Below are 22,773 nucleotides of genomic sequence, written 5' to 3' on the forward strand. Positions count from 1 at the left end.
CAGCTTATTTAGTATCTTCAATTTTTAGAGAAGTGACAAGACAAAGGAAAAGGACTTTGTCTAGGGGCAGAACTTGTGGGAAGGCAAATAAGTGGTGATAAAGGCCCCTTAGCAAAGCTTGTTAGTGTGGATTCCTCTGATGCTGTCTTCTGGCCCATAAAGTTCTAAAGATGTTAGTGGTTAACCTTTGTTCTCCCTGGTAGAGAGGGAGGAGGCAGGAAACTTTTTATGCCAAAGACGCATGCTTTGGGGTGACATAGTCCAGTCTCTGCCACACACATATTTATCTTTACACCCTTATGGGGTTGATGAGGAGAACTCACCTAAGAAAAATGTGCTTGCTGTAGGTCACCCAGTTCTAAACAGCAAAGCAAAACCTCAGACCAGGTTCTGACCCCAAAGCTTGTGCTCTTAGTTAGGATATCACTGCCTCCCATCAGACTCCTCTGATCCCATGTCTACCAGAGACTCTGATTCATGAATCGGCCTTTCACATGCCCTTTGTGGGGCAGCTGTGTCCTATGTAGAGGATGTGAATATTCTTGTCACTGGGCAGGAACAGCTCCTGTTGTATATTAGTAAATTAATGTCTGGTTTATACATTAGCTTTTTTAAAGGTAGTTCTGAGTCCTAAAGAATACTTGATAATTTATACTTGATACAAAGAAGCTTGAAAAATTTCTGCAGCTATTATGTATGTATTCTTGTGATTCTAAGCCTTTTTTCCACTTCGTGGAATCTCATCAATTTCTAAGAGATTGAACATGTTCCCATCAATGACAAGAACCTACTATGGCCTTACTAGCCAGAGGGCAGGATTAAGGGCCTACTCCTTTAGTTCTGAAAAAGCTTCACTCATGAGAATTAGTGGTTGATTTCCAAAGGACCAGAAGAAGCTGGTGGAAGTTGAGGCAGTGAAGATTACACACAGGCTTTTATAGACCGTGCTGTGTGCTCACCTCTCATTTAATTCTTCCAGTTCTACATGGTAGGTACTAACAGATCCATAACCACTTACCAATTCCGAACCCAAAAAGCTCTATAAAGTAAGATTTTCTTTTCCCTTTAAATTTACAACAGATTCATTTGGTAGTAGATCTTTACCTGAACTGGTGTGAGGCTGTTTATAGTCTTAGTTCATACTTTTTGATGCAGAAATTTGATGGCTCGATACAGGGTGCTGCCCAGACCTCACAGGTTACGTATTATAAAGTGTCAGGTGCGTGTCAGGTATGAGCGCCATGTTGTCTTTCTAAAATTTAAAGAATTTTCCAAAACACTTTTGACCCCAAGAGTTTCAGATGAAAAAGTTGAAGTTAGGTTAAGTGTTTGTTCAACCCTTTGCTGCTGAGTTATGTATAAGTGGATTTGAAAAAAAAAGCCATATATGCTTTTTTCAACACTTTAAGGGCCCGTTGAGTGTTATTTAGCCCATTGTTTCAGTTTGTTAGCCTTGCAGATACTTGTAGAGTTGTAGAAAAAGCCTCAAGAAGAGTGTGTTGTGTTGTATTTGAGACAGAGCCTCTGTCGCCCCAGCTGTAGTGCAGTGGCACAATCTTGGTTCACTGCAACCTCCACCTCCCACGTTCAAAAGATTCTTATGCCTCAGCCTCCTGAGTACCTGGGATTACAGGCACGTGCCACCACGCCAGCCTAATTTTTGTATTTTTACAAGAGGTCGGTTTTTGCCATGTTGGCCAGGCTGGTCTTGAACTCCTGGCCTTAAGCAATCTGCCTGTTTCGGTCTCCCAGAATGCTGGGATTACAGGTGTGAGCCACGTGCCTGGCCAAGAAGAGTGTTTTTAAAGTCAAGTTCTGAGTCTTTTACAGTTTAATCATCAATAAGCTTCAAACCATTTCTACCCCCTTTCTGGTTCTGTCCAGGGAAATACTGTGATTATTTCCTTTGGAGTATATACTGTGTTTTAGTATCTTCAGGTAGAGCTGAGCAGGGGAGGGAGTCAAGGTGACTTACACTGCGGCGTTAAGGTTGGAATTATTCCCCTTTATCCTTGGCCATTTAGGAGGCAGTCTTAGCAGGACCAGAATAAATCATCTGATAAATTTCTCGTGAATAAGGAGGATAATGGTGATAAAAATCTCATAAAATTAAAAATAACAGGAGTCTTTGAAGCATATTAAGCTAACATATCTTTCTCTTCAAAGCAACATACTTTTCTCTTTTTTTTGGTCCAGGATGCCTCACTCAGAGAAAGAAAGTGATCTTTTTTCCAAGTTAAAATCCTCCACGTAGAAATAAAAACGCTTTTTACACTGTTGGTGGGAGTGTAAGTTAGTTCAACCATTGTGGAAGACAGTGTGGCGATTCCTCAAGGATCTAGAACTAGAAATACCATTTGACCCAGCAATCCCATTACTGGGTATATACCCAAAGGATTCTAAATCATGCTGCTCTAAAGATACATGCACACGTATGTTTATTGCGGCACTTCACAATAGCAAAGACTTGGAACCAACCCAAACGTCCATCAGTGATAGACTGGATTAAGAAAATGTGGCACATAGACACCATGGAATACTGTGTAGCCATAAAAAAGGATGAGTTCATGTCCTTTGCGGGACATGGATGAAGCTGGAAACCATCATTCTCAGCAAACTATCACAAGGACAGAAAACCAAATACCACATGTTCTTACTCATAGGTGGGAATTGAACAATGAGATCACTTGGACACAGGGCAGGGAACATCACACACTGGGGCCTGTTGGGGGCTGGGGGGCTGGGGGAGGGACAGCATTAGGAGAAATACCTAATGTAAATGATGAGTTGATGGGTGCAGCAAACCAACATGGCACATGTATACCTATGTATCAAACCTGCACATTGTGCACATGTACCCTAGAACTTAGAGTATAATTAAAAAAACAAAAATCCTCCGCATTAGGCTTTATTTCTGTTAAACATGATGTTTTTGCTTAAACTTTGATCACATGTTCCATGCTTTTTGTCTTAAGGGATTATTATGTCTCACTTTAGATTTTTTGGTTGAATATTAATTTTATGCATGGTATATGCTTTGGCAAATTAGCCTCACAATGCAGTGGGGTATTGGTGAGCATTAAGGGAGCTAAGCATATAAAGGATAGCCTGTGCTTGTTTCTTAGGAAGACAGGGAGTTTAATTTCTTCTTTTCTTAAAATAAACATATGGTATAATAAAAATTATATATTTGGTCTTTGTCCCTGGTTCCTGGCATAGAGCTCCTAAAACCCTTGGAGTTTCCTGATAGGATGAGGTCCGGTCACCAGAGAAAGCAACCACATGATTAGAGGGTTAGATCTATCAGTCCCAGCCCCACAACTTCTGGATAGAGGGAAGGGTTGGAGATTGAGCTTAGTCACCAGTGGCCAATAATTGAATCAATCACGCTGATGTGAGAAGGCCTGGAGAAAACTGAAATGGGTCTAAGGGAGCTTCTGGGCAGTGCTGGGAGGACAGTGAGCCCAGAGATGGAGACTGTATGCCGCCCCACCCCAACAAGAGTTGGTTTGAGAATCAGAGAACGGGTGTTGGAACAGCAGGTATCTTTTTTTTGTTTGTTTCTTTGTTTGAGATGGAGTTTCACTCTTGTTGCCCAGGCTGGAGTGCAATGGCGCCATCTCGGCTCATTGCAACCTCTGTCTCCCAGGTTCAAGTCATTTTCCTGCTTCAGCCTCCCAAGTAGCTGGGATTACAGGCATGTGTCACCACACCTGCCTAATTTTTATATTTTTAGTAGAGATGGGATTTCACCATGTTGGTCAGGCTGGTCTCGAATTCCTGACCTCAGGTGAGCCATATGTCTCGGCCTCCCAAAGTGCTGGGATTACAGGCATGAGCCACCATGGCCAGCCAAGGAACAGCAGGTATCTTATCTGTTTGTGTCACCTGGTCCTGATCTTCTCTTACAGTATCTGACCAAGCAAGTGGAGCTTCTACGGCAGATGAACGAACAACATGCAAAGGTTTATGAACAATTAGATGTCACAGCAAGGGAACTGGAAGAAACAAATCAAAAACTAGTTGCTGACAGCAAGGCCTCACAGCAAAAGATTCTGAGGTAAATTTTCTAGAATCTGACAGGGAAGGCCTAGAGGGAAGTTCTTTAGTATAAACTAGAATAGAACATGGCTGCAGTGGGTTTAGGTCAATATGGGATAAAGTTTAGTTTAATTCTTTCTGGAGAATGGAGATTAAATAGATGTCCTTTCCAATTAAGAAAGCCCAATGTGAGTGGCTCGCATCTAATCTCTCCTCACCGCTTTTGCCCTTGATTCAGTATGACAAGCAGCAGTGGCTTCTGTCTGTTCCTTACAGCCTGACTGAAACGATTGAATGCCTGCAAACCAACATTGATCACCTGCAGAGCCAAGTGGAGGAGCTGAAGTCATCTGGCCGAGGGAGAAGGAGCCAGGGGAAGTGTGACCAGGAGAAACCGGCACCCAGCTTTGCATGTCTGAAGGAGCTGTATGATCTCCGCCAGTAAGAGCCTACCTGTCTGTGGAGTTACAGCAGGGACTGTCTCATGTCATTGGCACATTCTGAATTCCAGTAGATTGAAAGTACCATTTTAAGAAATGTCACTTAGCTATTAAGCTACCATTGGTTTTGAAGAAAATCACTTAAACATATAAATTACACAGTTCTTATATATTAGTAATTCTTATTTTGAAAGTCTTAGAGCACTTATTTCAGGGCTTTTAATGTGTTAAATCATAGTTTAAGATGAATGACTTCTGATAGACTATAGAAATATTGGTAAAACAAAAATTCAAGCAAACAAGATTTTTTGCTTAAAGAAGTACCTTTATAATTTAGAGTTACAAGTCTGAATCTTTAAGAAGTATTTGTGGAACACTTGTTGTATGCCAAGCTCTATGCCAGACCTGAGGGCTGGTGAGCAGAATAGAGTTCCTATCCCTGTGAGCTTTCAGTCTAACGGAACGGCAGATAAGCAAATAAAAACACAAATAAATAGTCAAGCAAGGTGCCTTGGACTGAGCAGGAGAAATCAGGTGGTTCATTTGGTGGGTCTTAACTTTGGCTGCACATCAGATCACCTGTGGAGTTTTTCAAAATGCAGATACCAACACATTCCCTCAGGCCTAAATCAGAATTTCTGGGTGTGGGTAAAAAGCTGCCCAGGCAATTCTGATGAACATTCCTGGTTAAACACCACAGCAACAGTAATTTGCTGTAGTGATTCAATCGTAATTATGTATTATGAATCATTTGGAGAGCCTTTAGAAACCCTCAGGCCGGGTAGCAGACCAACTAGGTTAGAATCTGTGGGTTGGGACCCAGGCACCAGTACTTTTTAAGGTTTCCCTTGTGAGGTCATTGGCATACTGCCAGTCTTTGGGAATAGATGTTCTTTAGTACTTTCAACATTAAAAAAAGATTCATCGCAAAAACTGAGTTTGCTTTCATGTGTTTATTTACCAGCCTCACACAATTCCATTTTAGCCACTGCTCCAGTGTGGCTAAAAATCAGTCACTGTCGGCCGGGTACAGTGGCTCACACCTGTAAATCCCAGCACTTTGGGAGGCCGAGGCAGGAGGATCACCTGAGGTTGGGAGACCAACCAGCCTAACCAACATGGAGAAATCCCGTCTCTACTAAAAATACAAGATTAGCCAGGCATGGTGGCCATGCCTAAAATCCCACCTACTTGGGAGACTGAGGCAGGAGAATTGCTTAAACCCGGGAGGCTGAGGTTGCAATGAGCTGAGATCGCTCCACTGCACTCCAGCCTGGCGACAGAGTGAGACTCCATCTCAAAAAAAAAAAAAAAATCAGTCACTGTCACAGCTCCTCAAATTTATTTAGTTGAAAAAAAATCACCAGTCTTCCTCACTTCATTCTCAGTGGACCTGTGTAATACATTCTTTCAATATTTTTTCCCCTAGACACTTCGTGTATGATCATGTGTTCGCTGAAAAGATCACTTCCTTGCAAAGTCAGCCAAGCCCTGATGAAGAGGAAAATGAGCACTTGAAAAAAACGGTGACAATGTTGCAGGCCCAGCTGAGCCTGGAGCGGCAGAAGCGGGTGACTATGGAGGAGGAATATGGGCTGGTGTTAAAGGAGAACAGTGAACTGGAGCAGCAGCTGGGGGCCACAGGTGCCTACCGAGCACGGGCGCTGGAACTAGAGGCTGAGGTGGCAGAGATGCGACAGATGTTGCAGTCAGAGCATCCATTTGTGAATGGGGTTGAGAAGCTGGTGCCAGACTCTCTGTTTGTTCCTTTCAAAGAACCCAGCCAGAGCCTGCTGGAAGAGATGTTCCTGACTGTGCCGGAACCACATAGAAAGCCTCTCAAGCGCAGCAGCAGTGAGACGATCCTCAGCAGCTTGGCAGGGAGTGACATCGTGAAGGGCCATGAGGAGACCTGCATCAGGAGGGCCAAGGCTGTGAAACAGAGGGGCATCTCCCTTCTGCACGAAGTGGACACACAGTACAGTGCCCTGAAGGTGAAGTATGAAGAGCTGCTGAAGAAGTGCCAACAGGAACAGGACTCCCTGTCACACAAGGCTGTACAGACCTCCAGGGCTCCGGCCAAGGACCTGACTGGAGTGAACGCCCAGTCTGAGCCTGTTGCCAGCGGCTGGGAACTGGCCTCTGTCAACCCAGAGCCCGTCAGTTCCCCTACAACACCTCCAGAATACAAAGCGTTGTTTAAGGAGATCTTTAGTTGCATCAAGAAAACTAAGCAGGAAATAGATGAACAGAGAACAAAATACCGATCACTCTCCTCTCATTCTTAATTGAACCTCTAGCTCTACTACTAATTTGCCTATTGCCTATCACCTCTCTCTCATTCAGACAAGTGTTTGTAGACTTGGAAGCCTGATGTTGCTTGTGACATTTGCCTCATTGCTTTGCTTATTTAGCAAATGCATACAACGAGGAAAGGAGGTGGCTACTGGTATCAGTTCTCTGATCCACTTCCATTTAAGCTCCCCAGGAAATCCCATGACAAACTGGCCTCTGGCTGGCGCACTGATTAGACTTCAATTCCTGAAAAGGACCAGTGGAGGGAAGAGCTATACTACTGGAGAAGTAGGCCTGGAGTTACTACAGTATGGGGGAGAAGGGCCGAGTTGGCACAAAGCTAAGGCAATTCCTATTGCTTCCTTGCGCAACTTCTCAAAACGATGTAAAGTCAGAGGGCTGTCAAACTCAAGTATCTTTTGCAAACACTGAATACTGTGAATTCATTAAGAAGAATGTTCAAGAGAAAGCAGGGGTCTGATCCAAAAGAAATGTCATTAACAAATACTCCAAATCCTTGAGTTTTGTTGTATCTGAACTAGTTGAACTGTGACTGACAGGTAATCCTAATATATCCAAATCCAACTGAATACCAAATTGAGATGGCAAATTTTTGTTTGATCCAAGTTAGCTTGTTAGCATACGCCCTAGAGGGCCTCCGCCCCTACATTCTAATGTTTTTATTGAAAGCTCTAGCCTTTAGGATACGTGAACATGTAAATCTTTCATCACTTTCTCAAATTCACACTAAAGGGGAAAGATCAAACCTCTTCCCCTCCTACCTGTTTTCTGAGCTGGCTGACTTGCCAGCCACAAGCTGCTCTTCCTGAGTTCTGTAAATGTTTTGACTTGTTGCAGAAATTCCTATCTACATTATTAAGCAGTATTGATGTTCTGACTGTGGAAACATATCCTCTTACTTGTATACTTTTAATTTAAAACTATTTAAGAACTGAGGTTCCGATTATTGTATATATTTTTCTAAAAACCAAATAAAGCTACCTATGAAAATGAACAAATAGGATCTACTGTGTGTCTTACTTTCAGTATAAGCCATTTCACTCTTATAACCAACTGTTGACTTTTTTTTCTTCTAACAAATATCGCTAGAAAGATTTACAGTGATTTTTTTCCTATTTTAAATAGGGAAGCCTTGGATTTGTATAACTTAATAGCACAAATTCTGCTCATATTGCTAAATGTTCATTAAAATTACTTGACATTTTCAAATTTATATACTCTAATTTTCACTATTTCAGAAATGTCAGACTTGATTCTGAATTAATAGCATTTGACTGATTCTCAAAACATTTGATCATAGCAAAGAAACTATGCTATTCAAACATTAAAACGGGCATTGAATCTAAATTACTTTTGCTTTTGGATTAAGTTTTTAAAAACAGGTAAAACGTCTTTTTAAAATTTCACTTTGTAAAGCAGCAGTACCCAATTTTTTGGCACCAGGGACTGATTTTATGGAAGACAGTTTTTTCCCACAGACCCAAGGTTGCAGGGGATGGTTTCAGGATGAAACTTCCGCTTCAGATCATCAGGAATTAGTTCTCATAAGGAATGCACAACCTAGATCCCTCACATGCGCAGTTCACAGTAGGGTTTACACTCCCTATGAGAATCTAATGCCACTGCTGATCTGACCGGAGGGGGAGCTCAGGTGGTAAAGCGAGTGATGAGGAGCAGCTGTGAAGACAGATGAAGCTTCACTCTCTGACCTACTGCTTACCTCCTGCTGTGCAGCCCGGTTCCTAATAGGTCATGGACCGTACTAGACCACGGGATCCCTTCTCAGTCCATCTCCTCCCAGGAATCAGCTATTTGCCAGTTTTACGTGTATTCTCCTAAAATATGTGCATAAATTAGCACAACTGCTATGTTTGTCACCCTGCATTTTTAAGCAAATGAGCATAGGCACTCTTCATCTTACATTTTTATTGAACTATGTGTCTTTATCTGATGATGTACTTTTCTAATAGTAGCTACATAGTATTCCAGTTTATGGATATGTAATAATTTGTTTAAATAGTACCTAGTGAGCAGATTGTTCTAGTCTTTTGCTACTACCAAAGAAAAAGCCTGTAATGAACAGTCTTACATTCATCTATGGACATTTGTGATTCTAGAAGATATATTATTAGAAGTTGAGTAAAAAGGTATTCTGCAATTACTGTCATCCGGAGTTTATTGACACTCCCATTAGCAATGGATGAGGATGTCTGTTTTTTCATACTTGTGCCAAGAAACTTCTTGACCTTTGCCAAACTAATAGAAAAATGGTGTTTTCCTTGTAGCTTATATTTGCATTTCTATTAATAAGACTATTTTTAAATCTGTTAGCCATTTGTAGTCTCCTTTGCCTATTTAAAGAGCTCTAGTACTTTATACATGCAGTTTTACAGTTAGAAGTTTGAAAGTGTTTTGTCCCAGATTATCTTAATTTCTATTTTTTTTGCTGTGTTTTGTTCTGAGAAGGTCTTGCTCTGTTGCCTAGGCTGGAGTGTGGTGGCATGAACACAGCTCACTGCAGCCCTTCACTTATGGGCCCAAGCAATCCTCCCACCTCAGCCTTCCTACCAGAGGTGCGTGCCACCATGCCTAGCTAATTTTTTAACTTTTGGTAGAGATGGGGTTTCGCCGTGTTGCGCAGCATTTTTAGTAGAGATGGGGTTTTGCCATGTTGGCCAGGCTGATCTCGAACACTTGGCCTCAAGTGATCTGCCTGCCTTGGCCTCCCAAAGTGCTGGGAATACAGATGTGAGCCACCACACCCGGCCACTTTTATCTATATGAATCTTTAACACGTCTTTTTGTGTTTGAGAGTTCTTGATCCATCTGAAGTCTATCCACCAACGCCTGAAATGCCACCCATATTAGTACTAAATCTACATGAATTTTAACCTGTTTCTGTTCTAGGATCTGATTTTCATGTACCTAATGCAGTTCTAAATTTTTATTTTTTATTGTCTTATTTATTTTGCAGTTTTAAGTTGCTGTACTTGGATATTTATATTTTTCATAACTGCTAAGGGGAAGTTAAACTTTTCTCATTCTTTCAGAATTTTCCTGGATTTTTTTTTTTTTTTTTTTTTTTTGCATTTTTTTCCCCAATATGAACTTTAAAATTAGCTGTCTGGTTCTCGAGGGGAAATTGGTACTTCTATTGAGATCAAGTTAAATAAATAGATTAATAAGAACAGGCTTAATCATACAGAGGCTTCTATCTAAAAACATGACTGTATGTTTTTTTTTTTGAGATGGGGTCTCACTCTCTCACCCAGGCTGAAGTGCAGTGATGTGTTCTCGGCTCACTGCAACCTCTGCCTCCTGAGTAGCTAGGATTACAGGCACCCACCACCACGCCCAGCTAATTTTTGTATTTTTAGTAGAGACGGGGTTTTACCATGTTGGTCATGAACGGCATATGTTTTTCCATTTGTTCAAATGGTCTTTGTGTGTCTCAGTTTTCAAATTTTTACCATTTAGGTTTTGCATATTTTTAAAGGTTTGTCTTTTGGATGTTGGAAATGGGATTTTTCTTCTGCTATACTTTGTAACTAGTTGTGTATAGAAAAGCTATTGATTTCAGCTATCTTGTTGAATTATGGCAAATATCTTTTATTCAACTCCTTCAATATACCTGGAAAAATACTGTTTGGCTACTTAATTTTTACACTTGTTTAAATGCTCTGAAATATCCAAAATATTAAATATGGTGAGAGTAAAATTGCTTGTCTGAATCCTAAACAATATGTCCATTGTTTGATTTAGCATAATGCTGGATTTTTTTTATTAATCAGGAATCCATGTATTCCTGTTTTAAGAATTTATATCAAAAATGAGACAGGCACAGTGGTGTGCACCTATAGTCCCAGCTATTTGGCAGGCTGAGGCAGGAGGATCACTTGAGCCCAGGAGTTCAAGGCTATAATGCGCTATTACTGCACCTGTGAATAGCCACTGTACTCCAGCCTGGGCAATATAGTGGGATCCTGTCTCTAAAAAAAGAAAAAGAACTATACATATTTTTGTTGTTTCATCAAATAAAACTTTATTTTCATTTTTCCCCTTCCTTTGTTATATACATATCTATATCCTCTTATGTTCTTTTTATTGTATATATTTAATATGTTCAATGTTTTGATAAACTTGATATATACAGTATATCAAGGTCAAGCAAATTAACATACTCATACCCATGTGTCAAGCAAATTAATATACGCATCATAACATACTCATGTGTGTGATAAGTACCTAAAATCAACTCTCTTGGCAAATTACCAGTATATGATACAATTTTATTAACTATAAGCCCTCATGTTGTCTATTAGATCTCTTAGGCTCGTCCATCCTACATAACTGCAATGTTGACTTACCTTTTCCCATTTCCCCCACCCCGGTAACCACTATTTTACTGTTTTTGTTGTTGTTGATGTTTGTTTTAAAGATTCTACATATAAGTGGGATCATGCAGTATTTTTCTTCCTGTGTCTAGCTTACTTCATTTAACATGATGTCCTCCTCCAGCTTCATCCCTGTTGTTGCAAATGGCAGGACTTCCCTTTTTAATGCTGAAGTTCCATGGTATGTATGTAAATTATTATGGCATCATTTCTTTATCCATTCGTCTGTTGATGGACACCTTGGTTGTTTCCATATGTTGGCTCCTGTGAATAATGCTTCAATGAACATGGGAACACAGTTATCTTTACAAGGTGGTGATTTTGTTTCCTTTAGGCATATGCCCAGGAGCGGGATTGCTGTATCATATGGTAGTTCTATCTTTAAGAGCATCCATACTGTTTTCCACAGTGCAGCACCAATCTGCATTCTGATTAACAGTGTACAAATGTTCAGTTTTCTCTACAACTTCACCACTTGCTATTTCTTGTCTTTTTGATAAAAGCTATCCTAACCTGTGAGATAACTCATTGTGCTTTTTATTTGCATTTTCTTGATGATTAGTGATGTTGAGCCACCTATATCCCTGCTGGCCATTTTTATGTCTTTGAAGAAATGACTCTTCAGCTGCTTTGCCCATTTTAAAATCAGGTTATTCATTTGAATGCTATTGAGTTCCCTATATATTTTGCTTATTAACCCCTTATTAGATATATAGTTTGCAAGTATTTTCTCCCAGTGCATAGGCTGCCTTTTCATGTTGTTGATTGTTTCCTTTGCTATACAGAAGCTTTTGTTTGAGGTAGTTTGTTTTGTTTTTGCTTTTGTTGTCTGTACTTTTGGTGTCCCAGTCAAAACATCATTGCCAAGATTAATGTCAAAGACCTTTTTCTCTGTTTTTTTTTTCTTAAGGTTTTATAGTTTCAGTTCTTAAAATAGGTTTTTTGTTTTGTTTTGTTTTTGAGATGGTGTCTCGCTTTGTCCCCCAGACTGGAGTTCAGTAGCACGATCTTGGCTCACTGCAACCTCCATCTCTCAGGTTCTAGTGATTCTCCTGCGTCAGCCTCCCGAGCAGCTGGGATTATAGGCACGCTTCACCACGCCTTGCTAATTTTTGTATTTTTGGTAGAGTCGGGGTTTCGCCACGTTGGCCAGCCTGGTCTCAAACTCCTGACCTAAAGTGATCTGCTTGCCTCAGCCTCCCAAAGTACTGGGATTACAGGTGTGAGCCACTGTGCCCAGCCTAAAAATAGGTTTTTAATCCATTTTGAGTTGATTTTTGTGTAAGGTGTAAGATAAGAGTTCAACTTCATTCTTTTGCATGTAGATATACACATTTTCCATATATAAAATCATGTCATCTGCAAACAGGAACAATTTGACTTATTTCTGATTTGGATGCTTTTTTTTTTTTTTTTGACAGAGTCTCACTCTGTCGCCCAGGCTGGAGTGCAGTGGCACAATCTCAGCTCGTTGCAACCTCCACCTTCCAGGTTCAAGCGATTCTCCTGCCTTAGCCTCCCAAGTAACTGGGATTACAGGCTTACACCACCATGCCTGGCCAATTTTTGTATTTTTAGTAGAGTAGGGGTTTCACCATGTTTGCCAGGCTAATCTCGAACTCCTGACCTCAGGTGATCCGCCCGCCTCGGCCTCCCAAAGTGCTGGAAGGACAGGTGTGAGCCACCAGCCTTTCATTTTTCCTGTGCAATTGCTATAATTAGAACTTCCAGTGTTTTGTTGAATGGAAGTGGTAAGAGTGGGCATTCCTTCTATACTTAATTTGTTGATTTTTTAATCATGAATGGTTGTTCATTTTCAGATGCTTTTTCTGCATCTATTGAGAAAATTATATGGTTTTTGTCCTTCATTCTGTTAATGTGGTGTATCACATTTATTGATACACCACATATGTTGAACCATTGAACCATCCTTGCATCCCATGGATAAATCCAACTTTTATTTGTTTTGGAGACAAGGTCTTACTCTGTCACTCAGGCTGGAGTGCAGTGGTGGTCATAGCTCACTGCAGTCTCAAACTCCTCGGCTCAAGCAATCCTCCTGCCTCAGCTTTCCAAGTAGCTGAGATTATAGGCACACAGCACCACACCTGGCTAATTAAAAAAAAAAAAAATTATTTTTTTTGCAGAGATGGGGTTTTGCTATATTGCCCAGGCTGGGATAAATCCCACTTGATCATGGTGAATGAGCCTTTTAATGTAATGAATTTGGTTTGCTAGTTCTGGTGAGGTTTTTGCAGCTGTGTTCATCAAGGATATTGATCTAATTTTTTTCCTTTACTTACTTTCTTTCTTTTTTTTTTTTTTTTAAGATGGAGTCTCTCTTTGTTGCCCAGGCTGGAGTGCAGTGACACCATCTCGGCTCACTGCAACCTCCGCCTCCCAGGTTCTAGTGATTCTCTGGCCTCAGCTTCCCAAGTAGCTGGTATTACAGGCATGCGCTACCACTCTTAGTTAATTTTTGTAATTTTTAGTAGAGACGGGGTTTCACCATTTTGGCCAGGATGTTCTCGAACTCCTGTCCTCAGGTGATCTGCCCATCTTGGCCTCGCAGTGTTGGGATTACAGGCATGAGCCACTGTCCCCGGCCTAATTTTCTTTTCTTATAGTGTCCTTGTCTGGATTTGATATCAGGGTAGTTCTGGCCTTGTAAACATAGTTTGAAAGTATTCCTCTTCATCAAATTTTTGGAAGTTTCAGAAAGATTAGTATTAGTTTTCCATAAACGTTTAGTTAAATTCGGCAATGATGCCACCAGGTCCTAGGCTTTTCTTTGATGGCAGACTTTTTAAAATTATTGATTCAACCTTCTTACTCATTGGTCAGATTTTCTGTGTCTTTGTGATTCAGTCTTGGTAGGCTGTATGTGTCTAGGAACTCATCCATTTCTTGTAGGTTATCCAGTTTGCTGGTAATTTTTTATGGTAGTTTCTTAGGTTCCTTTGTATTTCTTTTTTTTTTTTTTTGAGACAGAGTCTTGCTCTGTCTCCCAGGCTGGAGCGCAGTGGTGTGATCTTGGCTCACTGCAACCTCCATCTCACGGGTTCCAGCAATTCTCCCGCCTAAGCCTCCCCAGTAGCTGAGATTACAGGTGTGTGCCACCACACCCATCTAAATTTTTTTTTTGCAATGGAGTTTTGCTCATGTTGCCCAGGCTGGAGTGCAATGGCATGGTCTTGGCTTACTGCAATGTCTACCTCCCAGGTTCAAGCGATTCTCCTGCCTCAGCCTCTCAAGTAGCTGGGATTACAGGAACCCGCTACCATGCCTGGCTCATTTTCTGTATTTTTAGTAGAGAGAGGGTTTCACCATTTTGACCAGGGTGGTCTCAAACTTCTGACCTCAAGTGATCCGCCTGCCTTGGCCTCCCAAAGTGCTGGGATTACAGGCATGAGCCACCGCGCCTGGCCTGATCCTTTGTATTTCTATGGAATCAGTTGTAATATCTTCCCCTCTCCCTTCTTTCTTTCCTTTCTTTCTTACAAGGTCTCATTCTGTCGCCCAAGCTGGAGTGCAGTGGCAGGATCTCAGCTCACTACAACCTTCCCTTCCCAGGCTCAAGTGATTCTCCTACCTCAGCCTCCGAAGTAGCTGGGATTACAGGCACCTGCCACCATGCCTGGCTAATTTCTGTATTTTTTAGTAGAGACGGGGTTCACCATATTGGCCAGGCTGATCTCAAACTCCTGACCTCAAGTGATCCACCTGCCTTGGCCTCTCAAAGTGCTGGGATTATCTTTTTCCATTTCTAATTATATGAGTCTTCTCTATTTTTTGTTAGTCAGCTAGAAGTTTGTCAATTTTATCTTTTCAAGAAACCAACTGAATTTTGTTGATCTTTTCATTTTTTTCAGCTCTGGTCTTTATTATTTCCTTTCTTTTATTATTTTTGAGACATAGTCTTGCTCTGGTCTTTATTATTTCCATTTATGTATGTATGTATGTATGTATGTATTTTTGAGATGGAGTCTTGCTCTGTTACCCAGGCTGGAGTGCAGTAGTGTAATCTCACTGCAACCTCCGCCTCCCAGGTTCAAGCGATTCTCCTGCCTCAGCCTTCTGAGTCGCTGGTACTACAGGAGTGTGTCACCATACATGGCTGTGTTTTTTGCATTTTTAGTAGAGACGGGGTTTTGCCATGTTGGTCAGGCTGGTCTCAAACCCCTGACCTCAGGTGATCTGCCCACCTCGGCCTCCCAAAGTGCTGGGATTACAGGCGTTGAGCCACCTCACCTCGCCTATTTCCTTTTATTAACTGGGCCTAGTTCTTTTCATTTTCCTAGTTCCTTAAGGTGTAACATTGGGTTGTTTATGTGAGGTCTTTTCTTTTTGATGTAGGTGGTGACTGCTATAAACTTCTGTCTCAGAGCTGCTTTTGTTGTATTTCATGTTTTGCATCCATTTTTGTCTCAAGGTATTTAAAAAATTTTTCCTTTTAGTTTTTTTCATTGGCCTATTTGTTGTTCAGGAGCATGTTTAATTTCCACATATTTGTAAATTTTCTGAAATTCCTCCTGTTACTGATTTCTAGTTTCATATCATTGTGGTTAGAAAAGATACTTAAAGATTGTGCCCTAATATATGATCTGTCCTGGAGAATATTCCATGTATGCTCGAGAAGAATGTATATTCTGCTGTTAGATGGAATCTCCTGTATATGTCTAGTAGGTCCATTTTGCTTAATGTGGAGTTAAAGTCTGATGCTTTCTTACTGATTTTTTTTTTGGGGGGGGGGGAACCTTGACCTTTACTGAAAGTAGGATATTGAAATCCCCTACTACTGTTGTATTACAGTCTACCTCTCCATTCAGATCTATTCATATTTGCTTTCTATATTTAGGTGCTCAGATGTTGGGTGAATATTTACAATTGTTAAGTGACCCCTTTATCATTACACAGTGACCTTGTCTCATTTTACAGTTTTGACTTAAAGTTTATTTTATCTGATGTAAGTATAGCTCTCTTGTTCTTTTTTGGTTTCTATTTGCATGAAATACCATTTTCCATTCCTTCACTTTCAGTCTCTATGTGTCCCTTACAGGTTCAATGAGACTTTTTGGCAGCATATAGTTAGATCTTTTTTTTTTTTTTTTAATCCAGCCACTCCCTGTCTTTGGATTATGAAGAGTTAAACCATTTAGTCACAGTAAATGGATTAGAGAATTTAATCCATTTACATTCGCAGTAGTAACTCCTTACCTACCAGTAGGGATAGGTATTTTGTTGCTTTCTGGTTGTTTTGTAGATCCTTTGTTTCTCTCTGTCTTCCTTTGTGATTTATTTTCTCTAGAGTTATGCTTTGATTCGTTTTTCTTTTCCGTATCTGCTATAGGTTTTTGCTTTGTGATTATCATGGAGCTTATGTAAAACACAGGGATATTTTAAGCAGGTAACTTTGATTGCATTAAAAACTATACTTTTATTCTGCTCCCTCCCACGTTTTGTTTTTGAGGTCACAATTTACAAATTTTATATTGTGTATCCCTTAACAAATTAGCTATTAATAGTTTTATCTTTTAACCTTTATACTAAAGATAAGCAATATACACACCACCATTACAGTATTAGAGTATTCCTGAGTTTGACAGTATACTTTTACCAGTTTTATACTTTCATGTGTTTTCATGTTACTAATTAACATCCTTTTCTACCAGCTTGAATTCACTTTCACATTTTTTTATAAACACAGAGCTGGTGGTGATGAAATGCTTCAGCTTTTGTCTGTCTGGGAAAGTCTTTTTCTCCATTTCTGAAGTTTTGCTGGATAAAGTATTCATGGTTGGCAATTTGTTCTCCTTTAGCACTCTGAATGTATCATCCCACTCTCTCCTGGCCTGGAAGTTTCTGCTGAGAAGTGCTAGCCTTATTGGAACTCCCTTATATGTGATCTGCTTCTTTTCTCTAGCTGCTTTTAGGATCTTCCCTTTGTCTTTTGATTTTTGACAATTTGATTATAATATGTCATGGTATAGTTTTGTTCATATTGAATCTGATTGGAGACTTTTGATATTCTTGCACCTGGATATTTATATCTTTCTCCAGATCTGGAAAACAGTAGTAGAAAACTACTGTTTTGTGACTTCTTTCTTCTCCTTAGTAACTCAAATATTTGCTCTTTTGGTGCTGTCCCATAAATCCCGTAAGCTTTCTGCATTCCTTTTCATTCTTTTTGTTCCTCTGGCTATATTTTCAAATAATCTGTCTTTGAGTCCATAGATTCTCTCTGCTTTATCAATTCTGTTGATGCTCACTATTCTATTTTTTCATTTCATTCATTGTATTTTTCAACTTCAGAATGGTTTGTAAAAAATAAATAACTTCAATCTATTAGGTTTCTTGATTTGGTTGTTTTCTTGATTTTGTTGAGTTATGTATGTGTATTTTCTTGAGGTTTGCTGAACATCCTTAAAACTATTTTGAGTTGTCAGGCAGTTCATAAATCCGTTTCTTTAGGGTAGATTTCTGGTGCTTTGTTACTTTGGTGATAGCATGTCTCCCTGATTGTTCTTGATCCTTGTGGTCATATGTTGATGTCTGTACATTGGATGAGGTGTAAGGACTGATTCTAATCTTTGCAGTCTGACTTTGCGTGGAACAGCCCTTCACCAGTGAGTCCATTCAGAGATTCTGGGCAAGTTGTCTGGTGTGGTCTGTGGGCAGGCTTGCTGCTGGAGTCCTTGAGCAGGCTGACCTAGTACCTAGGTCAGCAGATGGATGAGCCTGGTGCTTGCATGCATAGGATTAATCCTGGAACGTAGGTCCAGTGGAGTGGGCCAGTTGATTGGGTCTGCAGGGGTACAACCAGAGCCTGAATCTACAAGGGCAGGCCTGGATCCTGCATCCAGGGAACTGACCTGAAGCCTAGCTGCATAGCCTGGAGCCTGAACCTGCAGGAGTGGGCCTAGGTCCTGGGTCCATAGGGACGGTTCTGGAGCCCCAGTCTGCTAGGGCATGCCTAGCATTGAGGCTATGCCTGGAACCTGAGTCCACTGGAGCTTGGGTCCATGGGTATTGTACTGGAGCCTGGGATTGTGGGTGCTGGCCTGTGGGCATATAGCTCAGCCTGGAGCCAGGGTATATAGATACTGGCCTGGAGGCTAGGTCTCTGAGGGATGGATTCTGGGGTCCTGGGGGCTGGCCTAGAATCTGGGTCTGCAGGGGATATTGGAGCCTAGATCTATGAGGGCCAGCCCGGTGCTGGGGTTTACTCAGATGGGGCTGGACCAGGGTGGGGAGGGGGTGTCTGCTAGAGTGTGAGCTCATGGGTACAGGCCTGGCAGTGGGTATGCTTAGAACCTGTGTTCCTGGGGCAGGCCTGGAGTCTGGGGCTGGCATGATTTTGGGGTCCAATGTTTACTTCCCTCTCCTTCCTCCAAGTGGAGGGTCTCTCTCTCTCCACCCTGTGCTGCCTGGGGTTGGGGAGAGGGTAAGCTAGGTAATGTAAAATTGTCCCTCCTATCCTCTTCAATACATCTTATTTCTGTGGTATACCAAGGTGCTGTAATCTCTCATGGTTCCTTAGCTCTTGTGAAGGTATTTCTGTTTGTGGATAGTTGTTTAAATTCATGTTTCTGCAGGGGGACGAGTGCTGGAAAGTCCTATTCTGACATCCCATTTCCTCAATTTTTTTTAAAAAACAATAGTTCCCTCCTGTATTCCTTAAGTTTCTTTTTCTTGCTATTTGAGTTTTGTGTTTTAACCAATTATTTTTATCAATGTTAAGTATTTAAGGCTCTGACTTCTCCACTGAGTCAGTTAAGTTCTGCAAGGTGATGGGACTAACATTCTGTGCCATCCCACATAAGCATTTCCCCTTTCAAAGTGAGAAGGAAGGTTAGGATGGAAGAGCTGAGACATATTCCAAATCGCTTTTGGCAACTTTACTTTTCAGGTTCACGTATGTTAATAGTTAGAATCAATATATGATCAACCTGTTAAGCAATGTTACCAAATACTTATTTGGCAAAGTACATCCTTGATCAATGCCTTAGTGATTCTATAGCTAAAATATTAGATGTTTTATTTTGGGGGGGTGCAGAAATAGCATAGACCGTCATTTAAACCTTCAGACAATTAGTGGCTGTGTTGTACAAAAAAGATGGCAAAAGCCTTAAGTATATACTAAAATTCACATCTCACCCAACCTAGCTTACTCTTATTTTTTCCATCCATTTCTAGGGCTGTGCTGTCCAATACTGTCGCAAATAGCCCATGTGGCATCTGAGCACTTACGATGTGGCTAGTCCAAATTGAGAGTGTTGAGGAAAGTGTAAAATGCCAGATTTTGAAGACTTGGTACAAAAAAAGGTAAAATATTAATATTTTTATTATATGTTGATGTTTTAGATATTTTGGGCTAAATAATATGCTAAAATGACCTTTTTAAACTATTTTAATGTGGCTGCTATAAACTTTCAAAATTACATACATGACTCACCTCTTTCTAGTGGACAGTGCTGCTCTGTTTCCCTCCATTAGCTCTGTTCCCTCTAGATACATGTAACGCTGAGCCCAACAAGATCGCCTTTGTGTAATCACTTGAAGATAGCACCATGATGCTAGTTTAGTGTTAGCGTTTATTTTAAAAATACACAAAATAGAAATTTTTACATCAAAGTGTGATAACCTCACTTATACATTGTTCCATACTTACCTGGTTTTGTTTGCATCTTTGTGCAAACATTAAAAGGAGATGGATTTGATTCTGATTTTTTTGCTATGGTTCGTGTAAACAGTTGAGACTGCTACATAAAGTAGGTTGTTGTCAAAGGTAAAGTGGCCACAGAATCCCAAGAGTAGAATAATTCAATTTGGTTTAATGAAATTGGTGATGACTTTAGATTAGATAAATGACTAATCAGCATAATGACTTTGAGGTTTTCTTCATGTTGTAAACATAACTTAGACCTTGTTGGCATTAAGTTTACAAAAGAAAATATTAAACCATGATTTTTATCATCCTGCCCATGTCAGTATACACTCTCTTTATTATGAGAATGAAACCAAATAATAAGCAAAATACATCAGGAATTTCAAATAGTACTGCAAAGAAGGTCCCAGCTGGTCTCTTCTGGGAGTGATCTAACTTAAGCTGACCCTGTCACTGGCTGAGGATAATCCCTTCTGTCCACTGCACCATGCAATGCCACAGGCCATGAGATGGTCAGTTCCTCTTGCTCTGTGTCGTCTGAAGCAAGTCGAGGCTCTACTTCTGGTTCCGCCCTTCTTCCTTGGGCTTAGATTTGCTGGGTTAGTGGTTTGCTACTATTGTCAAGACTGGACTGTCCCTTTAAGGTACCACATGCCACCATAGCTTACACAGCAGTCCTATGAGAGAGAAACAGATTAAGTACAGATTTTTGCAGGTAAGGAAGCTAACTACATTCTGTCCACAATATCAACACTTGATTTATGATCAGTGAATAGAATACAAATAGGAAATCAAAAACTGCCTAAGCATACCACCATGGTTACTACCAGCCACCCTCTCCTCAGGGGTAGTTTTTTTTTTGAGACAGAGTTTCGCTTTTATTGCCCAGGCTGGAGTGCAATGGCACAATCTCGGCTCACCGCAACTGCCGCCTCCCAGGTTCAAGCGATTCTCCTGCCTCAGCCTCCCAAGTAGCTGGGATTACAGGCATGCACCACTACACCCGGCCAATTTTGTATTTTTAGTAGAGATGGGGTTTCTCCATGTTGGTCAGGCTGGCTTCGAACTCCTGACCTCAGGTGATCCTCCTGCCTCGGCCTCCCAAAGTGCTGGGATTACAGGTGTGAGCCACTGTGCCCAGCCATTCCTCAGGGGTATTTTAAAAGTGAGGGTGGGCCGGGCATGGTGGCTCACGCCTATAATCCCAGCTACTTGGGAGGCTGAGGCAGGAGAATTGCTTGAAACTGGGAGGTGGTAGTTGCAGTGGGCCTAGAGTGTGCTATTGCACGCCAGCCTGGGCAACAAGAGCGAAACTCTGTCTCAAAAAAAAAAAGTGAGGATCTATGAAATACAAATACTGACATGCCCAGAACAAGGGTGCTTAAAAAATAGTATTACTTATATGGCTCTGGATGTTTAATCAAAACAAGACACTGTCATCAGTTTTCTGTGTCTCAGTGTTGCTGCAATATATGGTTGGTATTTGTACTACAGTCACTTCAGAAAAGCATTATAGCTTGAACATTAGGTGCTTTCATATATAGTAAACAAATACTCCTTTTTAAACCAAATTTAAGAATGGATTCTACTGAAAGTCATGTATGTGGCTATGGCAACAATCAGAAGAGTAGTTCAAAATTCAAGGGGGAGTGGAGTGAGGATTCTCAACTAGGCCCTATCATTTTAGAAGATGCCTATCCACTGCCAAGCTCACCCAACCCACTGTATTTTGTTGTTCTATTTTGTTTTAGGCTTTTAGCAGCCTGAAGCCATGGTTTTCAGTTTCTGTCTCTAGTGATAAGCAGAGAAGAGGGATGAGAAAGGGGCATTACTGGCCCAATCAGAAACAGAAATTAAGCACCCATGGCTGTATTCTTTCCTTTGGACACCCCTGTGACTATATTATTTGAAGGGGTCAGTCCTCTTGCACATACCCCCTTCCCTAACCAATGCCAATCATTAAGAGTTGCTGAAGACAAGTCTGTCTGGGGAGGGGGACCCAAGGAAGCCTGATTTCATATACACAAAGACACTAGAGTCCCTTCTCCATGCTGTCAGCCCCTTCCAGTCTTTGATATTGTTATGCACAAAATGGAGGTACCTTTAGTACTTTATCCACCTCCTGTTTACTGAGATCTTCTCCACACTCTTGAGTCAACCGAGACTGGATCATGTTTCGGCGTACCCGGTAATTTTTGGAAAAAATTTCAAGCAAAACCTGTCGATGCTTTAGTAGCAAAAACATGTTATTCTGGGAAACAGTGATCTAAATGAGAAACATCCCTGAACAAGACACCCAAGCCATGCACCTAACTTTGTGTTGCAGTCTCTTATTAAAAACCCTCATCCAGTACCTCTGGTTAAAGATGAGCCAAGTCATCTCTAGAGACCCAGCAAGACAGTGTACAGAAATAAAAACATAAATAAAAGTAAAGGCATTAACGCTTTGTGTGGAAACTTGAATATAAATAAAAATAAAGGTATATGCCAGCATAACAAAAGAACTGGTGAAGAGACATGAGAGGATGAGTGGCTTGAACATATTTCTGCATGGTAAAGTGCAGGAGTGCATCGGAGTTAGCAGGCAGGCGAAGCCACAATCTAAGCTGCACAGAGATGAGAAGAGGGTGTCAAAATTGGTGTGAAGTCTTAACACACAAACATGCCACTGCATCCATGAAACAGGATGCCGTAAAATACGTTACACCCCAAAATAAAAATTGAATAGAAAATACTGAATTCAGTATGTCTAATATCTGTCATAAGAACTCTGAAAGAGCACAAAAAAGTCTAACAACTCACAGGATTTTGTAAGAACTCAATTGTCTAGTCAATAATGACCCATACCAGGGCACAGCTGAAATTGCACGGACTGATATACAGAATAATGAAAAATTCTGCAGTTTGGTATAAA

The 22,773-nt window shown here is 40.8% G+C and overlaps 2 protein-coding genes across 9 annotated transcripts in view; one reads left to right on the forward strand and one right to left on the reverse strand.

The window, feature by feature from the left end:
- Positions 1-7,791, forward strand: part of CDR2 (cerebellar degeneration related protein 2) — a 32,198-nt gene extending 24,407 nt beyond the window's left edge. For all 3 annotated transcript variants that reach the window (XM_025371324.1, XM_025371326.1, XM_025371325.1), the window contains 3 exons: positions 3,912-4,060; positions 4,318-4,482; positions 5,911-7,791. In XM_025371324.1, the coding sequence (XP_025227109.1) occupies positions 3,912-4,060; positions 4,318-4,482; positions 5,911-6,769 (1,173 nt within the window). In that variant the 3' untranslated portion in view covers positions 6,770-7,791. The remainder of the gene's footprint in view (positions 1-3,911; positions 4,061-4,317; positions 4,483-5,910) is intronic.
- Positions 7,792-19,765: 11,974 nt separating this feature from the next.
- POLR3E (RNA polymerase III subunit E) overlaps positions 19,766-22,773 on the reverse strand; it is a 37,401-nt gene continuing 34,393 nt past the window's right edge. For 4 of the 6 annotated variants that reach the window (XM_025370339.1, XM_025370334.1, XM_025370336.1 and 1 more), the window contains 2 exons: positions 21,961-22,086; positions 19,766-20,536 (listed from right to left, as the gene is read on the reverse strand). In XM_025370339.1, coding sequence (XP_025226124.1) covers positions 20,480-20,536; positions 21,961-22,086 — 183 coding nt within the window. In that variant the 3' untranslated portion in view covers positions 19,766-20,479. The remainder of the gene's footprint in view (positions 20,537-21,960; positions 22,087-22,773) is intronic. The other 2 variants (XM_025370335.1, XM_025370338.1) reach the window with 2 other exon arrangements.

This window comes from Theropithecus gelada, chromosome 20 (assembly GCF_003255815.1).
Source record: "Theropithecus gelada isolate Dixy chromosome 20, Tgel_1.0, whole genome shotgun sequence".
NCBI lineage: Eukaryota > Metazoa > Chordata > Mammalia > Primates > Cercopithecidae > Theropithecus > Theropithecus gelada.